Here is an 18,569-nt window from a genome sequence, read left to right on the forward strand (position 1 = left end):
GGTATTTTTCCCCAGAAGAATGAGTCAAAATTGCAATAGACTATTGCAAGAAGCTTGTTGAATGATGACAACAAATCTTTTTTACTCAAGTCAAATGCAAACTTTTGAGTTTGTTTCAAGAAAGTAAAGGAAATAATAATAATAATAATAATAATTAAGAAAAACAGATTAATTGGCATTAACTTTGGAGATTCTAACTGATATGAGTTTGATTTCATGTCGGATGTTGAGGAAAACTGGTTCTAACTCAAACTTTATCTCAAATGCATATATAAGACTGCTTTTGCTGGTTTGGCATATAAAAAAAAATCTGTTTTGACTGCTTTTGTTCTGCTTGATTATAACTGTGTAATTAAAAACAGATTGAAATAAGGGAGAAAAAAATATTTCGTTTTGCTTGATTACATTAAACAGGAGAGTAAAAAATCAGGGCGGAATGTTTGTTTTGTTTTGTTTGTTTTCTTTTTTTCTTAACTCCTCCGACTAAGTTGTTGGAGGCGGTTCCTTTCGCAGACGCTAGGAGCTGTCCGCGGTGCTGAACTGCCTCTCCTCTCTCTCTCGCTTCCTCTCTCTGTGCCGACAGCTCCCACAGCCAGGAATCCGCTTACCGCTCGCCCAAATTAAAACAGGACCTCCGCGATCCACTTGATTATTCTCGACCCTCTTCACTCAGCGAATTATTCCAGGAAGCAGAACGGTTTTGCGAATCCTCTCCTTGCTCATATTTATACATACATATATATATATTTTCTCTATCGTTCGCCGGCCACTGGAAGTACCTCTGTTATTCTTTTTTTTGTTACACACGGACGTTCAGTTTCACGCCGGGAAGACAAACCTCGACTTTCGCCGACATGTGGATGAGACGTTGCTGCCAGTTTAAGACTCTATTTGCGGTTTTGGCTCTCGCTGCTGTAATCGCCCAAATCCACGGAGAAGGTAAGAACTTGGCTTCCCGCTTTCACTTTTTTTTTTTTTTTTGTGTGAAGGTCTCTGCTGAACTACAAAAGGCGATGGGGAAAAACAAGATCAGTGCTTGGACAGGAGCATCGGGCTGACGATGTGCAGATCTACAAGTGTGAATGTTAAACGTGCAAGACTTTAATATATTATCTTTAAAAAGTGACGGTGAAAAAAAACAAAAACAAAAAGAAGGAAAATCTTCCCAATTTAAAGCACTACTTGCAACATTTTAAATGCTAAATTAGTCCCATGGCTCTCGGAATGCACCCAATTACAAGTTATAGATCCCTCACTTTCTGCCGGAGGGTAGAATGAGTTCAGCACTCGGTTACGTAACAGTAATACTGTTAATCACAAGTATGAAAACAGCCCCAGGGGGAGAGGTGAACTTAATAAGACTCTCACAAAGCAAACACTGTTGTGGAACATATTCCACCTAATGCGATCATTTACCTCGCCGCGCGTTTTACGTGTTTATCGCTCCCTTTGAAACCCCGGGTTCACAGTTAGGAAGTGACTTGTTTTGCTACTGAGGGTCCATGTGACAGACGGTGCTCCTTAATAAGACTCTAATCCTCTGGAATTGCAGAAGATTATTGACCAAGCTGTTTGACACAGTCGAGTGGGGAAGCGGCAACAGATTCGCGCGCAGTAGTTTTGTCCTAATTATTTCCCAGTGGTCCGAATCTGCTTCCCCTCTTCATCAGTACAACTATGTTCTTGTTTTCGTTTTTTGCCCCATCTGTGGGGGCAAAAATCTGCCTATCACCATACTTTAGTCCTCAACCCTTCGACAGGAATTCCATAATGCACTTTGTAAAGCATCAGCACAGATTGCCCTTAAAATAAAACAAACCAACATTTCAGCGACACATTGAAACTACTTGAGAACAAATTGAAACAGGACAAAAATGATAAAATCTGTTTAAGAGAAGGCAGTTTCTTAACTCTCCGACTTTTTTCTTTTTTTTTACTACAACTTAGCAGATCGATCTTCACGCATAATAATTACATTTTGTCTATGTAAACCCATAACAATTGAACTGACGCCTGTATAGATCCTCTATGTTAACGTTCATCTGCCTCACTGATCTGTACACAAATGTACATTGTAGGTATAGAGACTTTTACAACGTGACAAGCTTGAGTGTAAGTTTAAAGGCGTCATAACATTAAAATAAACATTAATAAATATTTAATAATAAAAAAAACCTTGATTCAAATAATTCAAATTCAAATAAATTAATTATTTCTACTGCTGCAATTAGGATATATTGATTATTACAGTAATTTTAATGTTATCTGTAACACACATTTTTGTGTCCTTTCAGTTTTCACAAGAACAAAAAGAGAAAAATTAAATTTTTTTTAAAAAGCCTTATTTCAGTCACCTGACAGGCAGTGCACAGCAACAGGTGCCAGAGGAGCTGCAAATGGAGAAAACTCCAGTCATGCTGATAGTTTCTCATTTAAAGGACTTTAAAACATGCAACCCTAGAACAGGTTCATAAAGGTTACCAACACACATTCCTAATTAAATTTCGACTCCTCAAATAATCATGAGCTGTAATTTTGTAGCAGCCTGAGATAATATTGGGTCCTCTAAATAGAATGTCACTCAAGTGAATAGGTGGTGGAGGGAAGTTGGGGCCGCATTGATGCAGAATAGACTTCCAAAGGCGTTGGCGAGCAAATCAAGTTATTTAGGGTAGAAGCAAACACACAAAGAAGAGATTTAAATAGCTTAAATGTCGATTAACTTGTTCGAACAAACACAGGCTCAGCAGTGGAATGCCGTATAATATTGCGAGGTAGAAGGCTGCAGAGACAGGAACAGAGACAAATGCACAACCCATCATGTTTTGAGCAAAATAATATCTAACTGCGTTCCATTAGTGAACTCTGGGCTGTTGCTTAGTAAACAATCACTCACAGTTTGATAAACTCTCTGAAGTGGGCATTTTATTTTTTGGACCCACAGGGTTTGATGATTTATCATTGTCAAAAGGTCTTAATGGAAATACTCATCTACATAAGTAATTAGCGTTTTAACTCGGAATAGGCACTAATTTCTCATTTGGGCTTCTTGTTGTTATAAACTTGCTTTCAGTCTGTTACCCAGCAGGGAATTCAGACACTGACTGTCTGATTTTTTGGGGGGGGGGGATAAGGAATCACTTTTTTCCACCGGCATGCTGCACTGTCACATTATGTTGTTCAGAAAAATACAATGCAAACTGAGTAATTTCCACTAATTTCATAATTAATCATTTGCTTAATAAAATGATAGGCAATTAATGTTCTGTGGCTGACAGGATATTTGCATATTTTTCAATATGTCAGATTAAACTGTTGTGTGAGAATTTGTCATAAAACACAGACTTCCTTCGGAAAGAGGATCTTTATGAAGACGGGAATATTTCCTCTGCTATTAGAGGTCATTAACATTTTCATGCAGGATTTATTTTTTTTATGCTTAAGGAAAGTATGAAGAACTGAGCAAACCTGTCAGAATTTCCAATCCTGCTTATAATATTCATGAAAACCCTCATCAATCTCGAACAAACAAACCAGATCCCACTTATTTCTCCTGCTGTGGTTAATCCATCAGGCCTGCAAACAAACAGGCAAGTAGCCCATGTCTATATATCTGCTTTTTAAGCACACAAACTCTGAAAGTTTGCTATTATAAACAATTACTCCCTCATAAATTACGGGGTGGAGATATGAAGAGAAACAAACTTGGCCTTTGTAATCTTTAGCAGGTATTCGCAATGGAAGTAGGAAAATAATTTCACCTCATCACAGCTTGTTTTTCCTTTGTAAAAAAAAATAAAAAATCAATAGTTTAATTTTATTCATAATTCTAAGTTTGTATTCAAACATGACTGGCAAAACACAAAGACACATAAATGGATTGCACAATTTTATGCCTTTCAGCGGGAATTGCCATTTATTTCTTCCTTCTACTCTGATATGTGTTGCATGGAAATGGCCGTGTGGCTCCATAGTGTTGCTGGAAGCTTTTTGCACATCCTTTTGTGCCTAAGCATATTTTGTTTCTTGTGTGTGTGTGTGTTTGGGGGGAGGGGGGGTGTCGAAAATAGTAAAATATATTATTTTTGATACAGTGGAAATAATATAACAATATGTTAATAATGGGAAAATGTGCAGTGTAAATTTTCTGGTATACAGTTTGTTCCATAAGAGTGGATTTATGGATGTGGCGGAAGGGGACATGAAGCTAATTGGAGGATGCAGAGGGTGGAACTAAATGGAGACGGATGATTCGCTGTAGCGACATCTGAAAGGAAAAGTCAAAAGTGAAGAAGAAAGATAATTTCTCAGCATCAATTTGTAAACTAAATTTTAAAAAAACATAATTTATATGCACTATGATATGCTATGCCAATTTAGATTTATGGACTGTAGAAGAAGCAGTCAATAAATATCTGATTTTGATTAATATTTTCATGAAAAATGGCAATTTACACATCATTCTCAGTTGGCAAGTTCACGCTGAAATGCATATAAGCTTAAATTTAAAGAGGTTAAAATAAACAGCCTAGTACAGAATGGACAGTAACCTGGCAAACACCTAAATTGAAAATACAGAAAGAAACATAGATATTTCTGCATCCTTTCAGAGGGAAAACTATTTTGTTAATGGATAAATCTGAAGACATTCAGCTTAGACTGCTACCTTGATGCATAAAAAATGTGTTTACCTGTTAACTAAGACGTGTAGTGAGATGGGAATTTAGATGAAGCCTTGCTTTATGTGTCCTAGATTTCTCCTTGACACAAGAATGTAGAATATGAGTTCAATAAATCTTTACTGTTTCAAACCTTTAAGATATGTGATGAATTTCTTATAAGGAAGGACCGCACAGACCGACATACAGTATATCCACACTGGTAGTCGGCTTTGGGTAATCCTCTGTTAATCCTTTAACAGTCCTTAATTTTGACTTTAAAAATGTGATAAACTTGATTGTAACACTATTAGGCCTTTTGTAAGTGTAGAAAATCTGTATAAATTTAGCATCAGAATAATGTTGGAAGAGGTGTATATCACATATGCATACCAACGACCATTGCAAAGCTGAACTGAGAGAGGATGGAGTGTATTTCTGGTGTATTTCTGACACCTGTTACCACCTCATGAGGGTCCTTTTGTTCCCACGTATGAACGCTTCTTTAAGAGATAATTTTCATTAGCATGACAGGCTAAAGCGGTAGCTTATAGTCTTCCTTTATTGAGGCTGCAGTTCGCCAAAGTTGAAAAGATTTGCCAGAGTGATTCTTCCTGTCGGTTTGATTGCTGCTTTGAGCCACGTCCTGGAAAAATCCGAACATCCCATAATTTCAGGGGAGGCAACACAAATCACTCAACACCTGTTTGTCGGATTGCCAGTTATTAACTTCATCAAGGGCTATTCAGCATCTGTGTGCCGTCATAATTAGTTTAACTTTCCCAAGGCCTGTCAATGGTAAATGAGAGTCATTATACCAGAATGCCCCTCTTCAAGGCTTGGCGTCTGCCTGCCTCAGCCCCTCTCTGTGCCTGTCTCGGTCCCTTTCACTGCCTCCTAGGTGGAGCTCACAGCTTGGCTGAATGCGACTCATTTTCAACTCTTCATGTGCAAATGTCTCTCCCGCTCTGCGAGAATGGTCTATGCATTCTAATTTGACTCATTGCCTCATAAATTTTCCCCCTCAAAAGTGTTTGCCGCTTTATTTGCCAAGGAGAATCTATTTTTGGGGAGGATCTTTCCGGATTTTTATCGCTACTTTGCTTTACTTTGATTGTTACTTCATAAGCGTACAATAGAAGCCTCGGTGTACTCACCAAATTAGGCTGTAGCTCAAGTCTTTACAGAGGCAACAGTTCAGATCTAAAATTCAAATGCTCCTCTATGGACATATTTTAAGTGAATATCATCTAGGTTGATGCATGCATAGTGAAATAAGATATTTGACCTGTGGAAAACATAATTCCAGCTGCCTAATTTGGATAAAGTTTAGAAAATATAATCTTTACCTATTCATAGGTGCTTTGCTAGAATATCATATTATTCTACAACAAGATTTCTGTCCTAGTAACCAAACAGTTACGTATTTAGAAGGTCATTACAGAAACAGCATCTTGTCTTTTTAAGAACTATAAACTCTTGCAAAAACATTCATACCGCTTTAACTTTTTTTTTCTTTTTACATTTTGTCACACTACAAGCTAAAACTTTATTTAGTTTTCTATGCTAGACCAGAAAAGGCTGTGGATAATTGCAAAGTGTAAAATAGGATGCAGAACAGAAAAGTATGGCGTGCGTATATTTTCTGCCACCTTTAATTTAAGCTTACTAAATAAATTTCATTACAATTTATATTTAAAAACAGTGAAGGTCGTGTAGGCATCTGTTAGAGAACATTAGTGAACAAACAACATCATGAAAAGAAAAGAAAACATCCAATAGGTTACGTGGTAGAGTTTCAATCACCAAAGAGACTCATGGCAAGAAGTCCCATTTAAAGTTTATATCAGGTCATATAGGTGCTGCTTTGATCAGATGAATCTCAGATTCCACTTTCTGTTCCAAACAGCATGTGTGGAGATATACTAACCCTGAACCTGAAACATGTGGTGGCAGCATTATCCTTTGAGAGAGGTTTTCCTCCACAGAGACAGTGAAAAGATTGATAGGAGGATGGACGAAGTTAAATGTAGGTCAGTTCTGGGGAAAAAAAAAAAAAGATTTACTGCCAGACAGTGCCTCTAAAAGTACAGGTAGAGCTAGAGTGGAAATGGTTTGGATCTGAATATTTCTTTGCTAGAATCACCTTATCACAGTTTAGACCTAAATGAACTTGTGGATTTGTGGCAAGACTCCATCAGATTTGGCAGAGCTTGAACAAATTGTAAAGATCTTTATCTAGAAAAAAAATTCTGAAAGATTTTTCTTGCAGCCAAACGTGGCTACACAAAGTATTGACTTAGGGAGGCTAAATACAAAAGCATGCCAGACATTTCAGATTTTGTCTTGCAAAGCCACCAAAACAAAGTTTGCTTCATTCTTATCTATCAAATAAAAATTAAATAAATCTTTGTTGTTGTAACATGACAAAGTGTGAAAAGGTAAAGGGGTATAGATACTTTTGCCAGCACTGAAAAACATTACTTACCATTTATCACATGTTTTGAGCAGGTAAAATTGTATTTAGAACATGCTGGTCTGTCTGTTTTTCTCTCGTAAACACAACACTATTTTTACTGCCACACTTAAAAAAAGGAACGATTTATAAATAGCAAACCCTTCAGAGGGAGGACAGCAAGAGGCTCTTTTCCTGATAGCTTTTCCCATCCGGTTTGTTTAATCAGTCTGACAGTTTTGATAGAGCCGAAATGGGTTTCTGCATCTAGATAATTATGTGAGAACTTCCTCCAACAGCTTGTTTTTGTCTCAACACAATCATCTCTTCAGAGATTTAACGGAACAGGTTCACAATGAAATTGTCAGCCTGCTCAGCAAAGGGATATAATTTTCTCAGGACAGGGAGGGGCCACATTTGGAGATGCCCCACATTTAAAAACGTCCCTCCAAGAAAAGTAGGGGACTGGGGCAGAAACAGTCGCAGACTCAGAAGCGGCGTCCTGTTAAATTGGCTGTGGGACATCAACCCTTAATTTATGTCAAGTCAGGAGAGCTCCTGTCACAAAACTCGAGATGAAGAGACGTCTACCTCTTTGTCAAGTCACTCCGTCGCGGGCTTCCTTTGTAACCTGTGCTGCCTTTGGCCTTGTGCCATATTGATCTGAACAGTCGTCGAGATAAATAAATAAAAAAAATACCAAGAAGAAAAAAAAAATAAAGAAGTCAGCTGCAATAGCCTCCCCCGGGGCGAAGCCTCCTTTCTGCACCTTTTACGCTCTGCCTGGCCGTGTATATACCTCCCTAATCGGGAGTGGCGGATTTTGCCGCTGCAGTGGGGATGGCTCTCTGAAACGTTTAGGCCTGGGGACAGCTCCGGCTCTCATCCCCGTCTTCTTCATGCCAGATCCCATCTAGAAAGCATTTCATCTGTGGCAGTGGAAAAGGCTTATATGTGGGGTCGCAGAGTGCTGTGTGGAAAGCAGCAGGTAATAGGCTGTGTAATGTGTTTGGAGGTGTGGTGGGGGGAGGAGGGGTACTGGTTTTAGTATTCACAGTTAGTACTGACCTCTGACAGGCTGAGCCACCCCCACAGTAATTTCCTCTGAAAAGATGTAATTGAATTCATCAGGATGAGTAAACATATTATAAGTAGCAGAGAAAGATAACAATGTTGTGGCTAGATCAAGGAAAGGGATAGTGGCTCTGCGAATAATTGAAAATAGTCAAAGACAAACATAAGCAAGGAACATCTTCTGGGCACCTCGAAACATTATTGTGAAAGAGTTTAAGTTTACACTTCATTCTCACCTCCCTTTGTGTGGTTTTAAGAGTAAAAATTCTTTGCAGTAAGGACAAGACATCCAAGTTTCAACAACGGTCTAAAATGAAGCAAGGTGTCACATACAGACATTTATGAGCGCTTTGAACGAGTGAAGTCTCCAGTCCAGACGACTTAGACAGAGCAGAGGTCCATGCTGCGACTGCAAGCCTTGTTCCCTCCTCAGAGATATATTAGAGTCATGTCCCAGAGGACCTTCTGTATAATTTAGAAGTTCTAACATCGACCGCCATCTTCAGGATATCGAGCCCCGTCAGTCCCGGTGACTGCAGGGTGGCGAGACAACTGTCTGTCAGGTATAAGGCATCCTTCGTCCGCCTCCGCTTCTCTCCTGGTGAGAAGCAGCCAGCCTATTGTGTTCAGCCCCGCATGTGTCAGAGGAGTGAGCAGATTTCGGAAGTTTATACTTAGGAATGAATTAGTAGAAAAAAATAGCATGATGTAGTTGACAAAGTGACCATTTGGAGTTCCCTGTAGAGGTATGTAAACTAGGACACAGGCATTTGGAAAGGCTGCAGTTAGTTTAGCTTGTGTCATATTAGTTGTTTTTATGCGGGACCTTGCAAAACTATTTATACCCCTTGAATCTTTATACAAGTTTTTATATTACAACCAAAACTTGAATATATTTGATTGTGGTTTTTGTGTGGCCACCCCAAAGTTACCACTGTGAAGTGGACAGAAAATGATTTTCTCCATGGCTGTATCAGACTATGCACATGCATTTTTTTTTCCCAGCAGAGACATAGGAAATTAGAGTTGTAAATGAAGTCATTTTGAAAACCATGTATCATTTCCTCGTGAACTGGATTCAGCATGTAATTTGAAAAAATTGGTTGTCTTTTCAATGTGTTTTTTCGTGTTGACGCACTGAGCCTATCGTACATGATTTGGGATGGTGAAGTGTAACGGGTATTGTGAATTAGTTATGGATATAAACACTGTGATGCAGGCCTCGGATTGCCTTGATTTATGTTTCTTTTATCGGGCCCTATCAAATAACCAATAAATATAAAATATAACAAATGCATTTGGCGCTTTCGCTGTGACAGTAACATAAAAGTAACAAAAGTGAAAGCTTGTTATGGCTTGTTTACACTGATTAGTAAAGCACAAAGTGGTGTGGTTTGGTTCGCTGCTTTGTCTGTTTCATCGTAAAAGCCGCACATACAACGGATCGCATAATCTTGCTAGTTACATTATTCTATATACTCCTACATTCCTCCTGCTGAGAATATTTTCTCATGGAGCGGTTAGAACTGCTCTGCTAATATTAGAAAGTCACATCTCTGTTTTTATGTTACTTGTCGATAATTTGGCCCACTTTGCTAAATTATCTTTCTTTTCAGTTGCCTTCTGCACGCTTTTCTCAAACACTGACAGCTGTTTGAGTGAAGCGGACAGTTCAGACATCACACACAGTCAGGCACGGGCAGCAACCAATAAAGTGTCTCTTTCATGTGAGAGTCAAATTAAAGGGTGAAAAGAACATAAATTGTAAGGAAAAAAATATACTTTTATTTTAAAAAATAATATTAAGGAACACTTTTCAGAGCATGCACAAAAATAGCCCAGCATTTTAAAAAATATAGTTTTACAGAACGCTATGAATGGAATTGAAATAACAATAGCTAAAGTGAGTTCAATCAGAGAAAATTATGTTTAAGAATTCTTTGAGCTGTCCATAATTTAACCATTTAAATATGAGCAGAAGGCAGATGTGAGATGTTTTATACGTAGCTGAATGCACGTATGGATATTTGAAGTTACATACTGTGTCAGTATGCCGCATTACCTTTCTCAGATGATAAGAGCACATGCAGTGTCAGACTAACAGGGTATAATCCGTAGGCAGCTTCGTGGAATGAACACTGCATCTACAGATACCACACCGGAGGCTGATGCAGACACCTTGATATGACAGCTGCTTTTTCTGTAAACATTGGAACACAGTGAAGAAAGATGAAATTCACAGAATCAAATTGTGAAAAGATACGTAGGCAGACAGGATGTGAGCACAAAAAAAGGAGAAGGGAACTGTAGAAATAGTAGGTTGGAGTGTCTGGAAAGAGATAGGCAGACAGTGACAAGGAACATGAAGAAATTATCTAGTGAACGGTGGAGGTCCTTTTAACTAAAGACATTTCAAAGCGTTATAAGATTAAATGGTAAATTATTCATAGTTGAAGTCTATCTAACATTCATGTGTAAGATTTTGTAGGCATTTCAAATTTGAAAACCATATTTGTTGGCTTTGGTGTTAGAGCTTTTGCTAGCTGTCTATTTAGCACCATGGTTCTTCCTTTTCAGCCATGCAGAGTGGTGAGGTGGTTTGGAGGGAAAGCTACACGTGTATCCTTTCTGTCTTTGGCAGTAAAGTCAAGTGGGAAGAAAAAGTAGCATGGGACTAAAGCAAAAATACTGATGATCCAGCTGCACAACACATACATCACTCTGATGTCAAAACCAAATGTGATCTCAAAAGCGTGGATGTCTAATAGAGAAATGCCTCTGGCCTCAACATATTGAGCCATCATTCCTTTTGTCTTGGCTCAGGTGGGACAGTTTATGAGTCAAACAGAGGAGGCAGGAAAAGCAAAAGAAAAAAATGTAAAATGTGAAATATGAACAGAGCAGCTTTAGTCCATTAATGAATGTTGGCTATCATATTTGGCGCAATTAGATTATATTATTTTAGTGTAGTTGGAGCGAACAGCTTGAGTCAACTTTTAGTTCATCACGGCAAATTCATGTTGCTCTATACTCGTTCAATTCTGATTCATGCTTCTAAATATTTTAATTTGCAAATATTTCCAGCTGCAGAATCTGCAAAAGGAAATATGCCTACATAGCAACAACAAACACCGTTTAACGCAATGCAGCTTATTACTCCAGATTTTGAAGTGTTTTCTTCACATGTTAAAATAAACTAATAGTGCTGTTTGTTGCCCAGCAAACCCCCAGCGTCCACCCTCATCAGCTTGTAAACATTCCTGACTGTGAGGCATAACATAGCAAACACCTGAGATTTATCATTTTTAACTCTGGGGTGTTTTTTTTCTGTTATTTTATGAGTATAGAAAGAATTTTTTTTTTTTTTCCTTTTTAAAAAAATGTTTGAACCCGATATGGGGAAGAACAAAATGCTCCAATGTTTATCTGTAAGCAGCTTTGGGAGAGAGAGAAATATTCTGTAAAAGATCATCTGGGGGCATTTTCTGAGAAAATGTCCGTGCTGCCACCACACACACTCTCACACATCACAGGTTTTCTCCATTTGTGTTGCTCCCGTTGCTCGGCTGCATCCATTTTCATCAGTACGGAAAAGGAGTAATGCTGAATTTAGAATGTGCAAGGGAAACTGCTGAAATAAGGAGTATGTTAGACACTCCGGTACACAATTTCAGTCTTTTGTTATCTCCAAACACAGGATATTGATTTTTTCTGTTTTTCTTCTTTCTTTTTTGGCATTGTTTGTTATCAGAATTATAAATGCACCAATCAGAGTTTTTGAGGCCAGGTTTCAATCTCATGATTCACAAACCCCACAATTGTTCATACCCCTACCTGGTTTAAGTAAAGCAAAGTTTCTTTCTGTCATACAAAATGCATTGTAGCTAAATAATAGATTTTTTAAAGTAATATTGCCGAGGAAAGAGCTCTGATTCATTATCAGACTTTAAGTTATTTAAACTTTACTTTAGTGTAGATGTAAGCTTACTGGCCTGTTTGTGGCTATTCATTTTAGGAACAGATGTGACATCAAAGCATGTGTGTCAGAGAGAGAGCAAGCATCCTGAGTTACGCAGCTCTGCAATTATTTGTGATTTTGCTATTACCAAAAAAAAACTCAAAACAGTGGTATTACAGAGTTGACATTTTAAACCAGTCATGGACATTTTGTTTCAGACTGGCCCACAGTGCTTGATAGAAAATTTAAAATTTAAAATGCATGAAGTAATTTTCCCACCCGCAAATCCAAATAATCTGCTTTTCTTAAGAAAACAAACAAACACTGCTGTTTCTCTGTTTGGTTAGCTATATATCAGCGCACTCATATGCCCACCAATGTTGGCTCATGCCCAGAAGAGAGGCTATAACTCATAGAAATAGTACAAGAACTTCAATACCTAGGAATCAATATAGACTCACCAGCAACAGGGAAAGGGGATTGTGAAAAACAATAAAAACCAAATTGTCAAACTTTAATTTATTAGAAATAAATTAACAGCAAAGTTATTTTAATCTTTTGATAATGTCACATATGCCAGGCATAAGCTTGTAAGACAACACTTAAACCATAAGCAAGCTTTAAAAGTGCTAGATAAAAAAGCTTATAAAACTCCAAAAACATTATTTGGAACTACAGTAATAATTATGGTTTATTCGTTTACAAAAGACTTAATAGTTACACTCTGCATATCCAGTAATGTATTGAGAGCAAGTTCTAATTGTGACTGTGTTTAACATGTTAATACAGAGGAACTCCCACTCCTCACCTTTTGTTTTTACAAATATCCTAAAATATGACAACTGGAAAACAGAAATGTTAACATAACTCTTAAATTATGGTAAATGATAATTTAAGCATGGATGTTTATCCATTTTATCCTTAGTTATCAGAACTGCTTGTTGTTTGCTTGTGCTTTTTTGTGTGCATCACGCCAACCTGCGAAAGGGGCAAGAAATGGAAATTTGCCACCTGTCTATGACCTCATTTACATTCTATTGCTCATTAATATGTAAGGACTCGATTTTGCATTCTGTTTAAAGCAAACAGAATGCAAAGTTCTTAACAAGACATGTTGCTCAAAGTCAGAGCAACGGTTTGTCACAGTTTATCAGTATGTACAACGAGTCTCAGTAAAGCACTGTTTGGGCTACAGTATTCACTGGTTGTATTTTCCAGTTGTCATGAGTACACACTTTGTATAACAATTAGATTTTAGTATGTTTATAGAAGTCTCACTGCAGTGGATGCTAACTTTATGACTAAGCTGCAATTGTTGTCTCATTAGAAAGCCAGTCAAAACTGTATGTCATGTTTAGTACCTGATATATTTTTGGAATAATTGACCCCAGTCAATGATCTTGCACTTAGTGATCATAGTTACTCATGTGGTTCTGGGGGAAAATTAATTCCCCACACCTGTTTTAAGATGCATTCAGCATTGTATAGTTGTGATTAGTACAGTTAGCATGATTAGCAAAGCTAGTGACACTAAGCACCAGTCTCTATCCATATTCTCTGTCAAGTTAGTAGAGCAAATTCAGCTTTAAAAAGCTCAGTGATGCTAACAATATCTAACTTTGACTCTTTACCAAGTTACAGCTTCCCAAACTATAAATATGATCCATTAGTATTTAGATATGGTGAATTCATTGACCACAAAAAATGATGATCTGATTAAATGTTTCTGACTGGCTTATCACATTCCAGAGTCTATAAGGTAAAAAAAAAAAAAAAGCACAATTCTTGTCACAAGCCAGTTGTTAGTGATTTCCACGTCAATATTTTTTTTCTTAAACTGAATTATTGTTGACTTTTTTTTATAACAGTAATTGTTCTTTCACTTCACCGAAGAAATTGGTTACAAAATCTTGGACAAAATCTCCACAGTCTAAGAGATAAGACGTAGAAAAGAAATTTGAAACATGCTGGCTCATCTTTATTCTGTTAGGTAGAGCCTGAATCACTTGGCGAATGTTTTTTATCCAGAGCGCCTGACCAAAACCGATGGAGCATGAAGGACCCAACACATCTCAAAACCCTAACCTGGAAAATGTTCATATTTATGAGTGTTTTCATTCAGAGCATGTTAGGTGATCCCAAGCAGACAAGTGTCATGTTATTTCATGCCTAGGTGTGCACAATAAGTGGGCCTGTTGGAAAATAACATGTCAATGGCGGTGACCATTCCGCCTAGAAGGTGACATGTTTGTGTTTACCTGAACTTATTATATGTCCCTGTCACAGAAGCTTCATTTGGCAGGTAAACAAATTGAGAGGGTTGGAAAGGTTTTGGCAAAGCTGTAAAAAAAAAATCTCATCACAAAGTGCACCACTTGGCTCCAATGCAATTACCTTCTGTAAATGAAGCTCAGTATGTCCTGCGAGTCGCTCCCTCTCTGTGCACGAACACTATGTCAACAAAGCAACGCGGGCCTCTGTGTGGAAGGTGCGAGGCTGTTTACCTTTGTTGTGGTGTGGATTGATGAGGTGGCTGAGGCGCAGGCGGGGGCATGATGTGAATAGCTGGAGTATTACTGTGGAGAAAAGTGTTTCCCCTCGGAGGCGGCTAACTGAGTTTGACAAAGCTGTTTCTGCTGGGAGGCTGTGCGGACGCTGGCTGGCGTCGCTCCAGGAGCCCCGGCTCTGCATGCGGATGAACATTCGAGGTAGCGATGAAAGGTAGCACGGAGACGGGAGGCAGGAGGCAGCTCACAGTAATGCAGTTTTTGTGGTGCAAGTCGGCCAACAGTGTATTTAATATTTTAAAAGCATGGTCAGAGGAGTGAAATAAGATAAAGGGTGCTCTATCAAATGTTTGACATCCATGCCCGTGAAATTTATGTATAATTCTATTTCAACTAACATCCGTTTTTTTGTTGGTTTTTTTTACATTGCCTCGCTTAGTGTTCATGGGATTTTATGATTGGACAAAACAACGTAGGACATAATTGTGAAAGAAGGGAAATTGGTATTTCTATTTTTATGCTGTGGGGATGCAAAGTAGGATGTGAAATTAATAATTATTATAAAATTATTATGGTGAATACTCCATTCCTACAGTAATACATGGCGGTAGCAGTAGTGTTATGCTAAGCATCAAATGATCAAATTACAAAACTGCGTTATTATCATTTCAATAACAGTTTTTGACAATGTAGAGAGAGAGAGATAAATGGAGATAGATGGAACATTTGTCATATTGCATGGTCCACTTATACTTCAGTCCAATCTTTTAACAGTTGCACACCAAACTATCTGATGCCTAAGTTATAAAAATACTAAATCATCTTAAAAATGAGAGAAATATCCTGAGAAGTATTATTACAATCTTGATTATATATCAATACATGTACGCCTGTATTATCGGTTTGCAGTAGTGCACAAATTGTTCACAAAATGAGAAGTAACAAAAAACTAACAGAGATTGGTTGTCTCTTTCATTCCACGTCTGGGTTTTCCTTCTCCTATTGGCTACAATTAATTATTGTCAAATTTGTCTTGTTCTTGTTAGATTATTGTTTCAGTCTGATTTTTTGGGGTTTTATTTTTTAGTCATCCCCTTTTAGTGAAAGATCTTTGTGGTTTTTATAGCAGCCAAACCTCTGTATAATTTCTCCATGGCTCTGACTGCCAAGGAAATAGGATTAAAAGGATCTGCAGTGATTTTTGGAGTAATTTTTTTTTCACAGCCTTTTCATTTTTATTGTCTGTACATGACCCAGGTGTCTTAGAATCTTAAGTTATTTGTGCGGGGGCATTAAGGGGGTCACATCCGCACCCCTCTTTGTACCGCACCCATGCTTTAACCTCCGAAACCCTAACAAAGTTAACTCCAGATTTGTCCGTATTTACTGCACTCAGCTGTAAATGAAAGCGGAGATAAGAGAAAGGTTTCAAGCCAGCCGGATTTGTCACCCTATAAGCCAACGGGATTTGTGAGTGCACATTTCATTTCAAAGCTCAATCCAGTCACTCCATACTGATTACGAAGGCAAATATGCAGTCAATTTTGAAGGCTCAAGTTCAAACCCATTCTAAAGTTTGATTTTTTTTTCTTGCTACAGTGTGTCACTACTTAGAAAAAAAAATAAGTGAAGAGGTTCACTTACAAAAGGTAGATGGATTTACAGATTTGTAATTGTTTAATTGTCTACACCATCATAACATATTTTGTCATTGCTCAATTTTTATGTATGCAGTCATTACTTGTGTACGATTGCAAAAGTAATCATACTCCTTGAACTTTTTAAACATTTTTGTCATCAATGTGTTTCATTAGGATTTTACGTGACAAACCAACAGAAAAAATAGAGAGAATATCTTACATGGTTTTCAACAAGTAGCATTTTGAAAAGAAATCTAAACACATTCATCCACCTAAACCTCCAGGCTGAGCATAAAGAGCAATAATCAGAGAAGCAACCATCACTGTAAATATTGCGGAGCTGCAATTTTATTTGCAGTTTTCAAATTTTACATGTTTTATTTTCCTTCCATTTCAAAAACATCCTCTACTTTGTGTCAGTCAATCACATAAAACTGGAACAGAATGAATTGTTGTTTGTGGTTGCAACATGACAAAATGTGAAAAGGTTGAAGCGGCTTAAATCCTTTTGCAAAGTACAAGTAAAAATACCTCAATTTTCTTCTTGAAAATTGAGGTTTTTCATATTTACGGACAAATATGACAGATAAATTCAACATGCTATGCTCTTTCAAACAAACCATATCAGGAAATCAATTATATATGTTTTTTGTTTTGATGGAAGTAAAATCATTGACCAAGAGACGTACTGTCAGATGAAGCTCACAGGAGTCAGCTTCATCCTTTTCACTGAGTTGTAAATAGGTCCCTTGAATAGAAGAGTTTTAATAGATTTTAGGGGGAAAAATAATCTTGTAGTTTCCATGGTAATATGTGTGAATACTGTTCGCATTCAGTCAGTGATCCAATGAGCAAACTTTACTTGAAAATATTCTAGTCAAAGGTAACACAATCTGACCAGTTTTGGAAAATATATCATCACGGTTAAAAAATGTTGATAAGGATGTGTTTGATTAAAAAAAGTGATGTATCAGAAACAAAAAGAGAGAGAGAGGGAGAGAACAAAAAAAAAAACGATTCATGATAGACAGGTCCTCCATTACGCAAATGAATATGGAAAGGCACTTCAGTATGTTTGCTCTTTGTCTCGGACCATTGAGGATTTGGTGAGTTTGAAGACAAACAGCCCCTTGATCTGAAGGCTCGGAATCACAGGGAAGATACATCAAAGCCCATTCCCTCTCCTTAACATGCTTCCGCTGGAGTCAGAAAGATTGAGGGAAAGGAAAAGGAAGATAAAGGAGGAGTGTAAAGGGCGAAGTTTGTTTGTGTGAGCCGGCAGATCCAGTGTGTGCCTGTGCATGTGGGTGTGTAATGAGGGCAATATTTTTTCCTGCTAAACGTGTGAAGTGGGAGACGAATTTGTACGGAAGAGAAGAAAATCCTTTTCCAGCTTGACATCCAGTGGGTCAAAAAAATATTAGTCAAACCTTAGAAAACACAAACATTGCCACTTCGTTTAAAATGTAATGATGGTATTTTTAACAAATTCATACAGTGAATATAAAAAGTTTACACCCTTGTTAAAATTGCAGGTATTAGTGAGAAATAAGGTTTCAGAGCTTTTTCTATCTTAAAGGGCTCCATGATTACCCAAGTTGTTTATCATATTGCGTTTTACTGGTGTTAATTTAGACAATTTTATATTGTGTCGCTGTTGGCTGTAATTAAAAGAAAAATTTAAATAGTGAGGCGAGTCTGCATCACTTCCATCGCATGAAATAAAAAAAGAAGAGCACAGTGAGAGAGAGCCAAACACAACTTCCGAAGGACCCGCGTTTGTGCTCTCAACATTTCTCTCCAGAAGACTGTAAGTCATTTGTACGAGCAAACCTAATGAAGAATCTAACAGGTGGTTGTTACCGTCACAAGCTAAAACCAAATGGCGTGTAGACAGTTTTTATCCACAAAGCGCCCAACCCCGCCACTGGCTAGTGACGGAAAGATGCTGGGAGAAACATCAGAGAAAGGCAGCTTTTTAAAATAATAACAAAGCTATTGGTACTGCCATCGGTATAAACACCAGATGAGCGGACAACTCTTTCCTCCTCATCTTCATTACCTTTGTGATTTCTACATTCCCATCAATTTCAACAAGCTTCGGTTCACACTGAAAAGACTTAATGTTACTCATCGCTGTTTTGGCTCTACAGAGCTAGTGCAATCAAACCTAATATACAGTACGTCTTTAGCCAGAATGCATTGGAGCATAATCAATTTGGTGATGTCTGTGTGATCATATTTTATTTTGATTTATAAAAGTAATTCTAAAATTCT

At 37.7% G+C, this 18,569-nt stretch overlaps 1 protein-coding gene across 1 annotated transcript in view; it reads left to right on the top strand.

Annotated features, from left to right (window-relative positions):
• The first annotated feature begins 540 nt into the window (after positions 1–540).
• Positions 541–18,569, top strand: part of LOC114153528 (seizure protein 6 homolog) — a 113,838-nt gene continuing 95,809 nt past the window's right edge. Inside the window, exon 1 of the mRNA XM_028032137.1 lies at positions 541–939. Within this exon, the coding sequence (XP_027887938.1) occupies positions 855–939 (85 nt within the window). The 5' untranslated portion in view covers positions 541–854. The remainder of the gene's footprint in view (positions 940–18,569) is intronic.

The sequence above is a fragment of the Xiphophorus couchianus genome, chromosome 11 (genome assembly GCF_001444195.1).
Source record: "Xiphophorus couchianus chromosome 11, X_couchianus-1.0, whole genome shotgun sequence".
Lineage (NCBI taxonomy): Eukaryota > Metazoa > Chordata > Actinopteri > Cyprinodontiformes > Poeciliidae > Xiphophorus > Xiphophorus couchianus.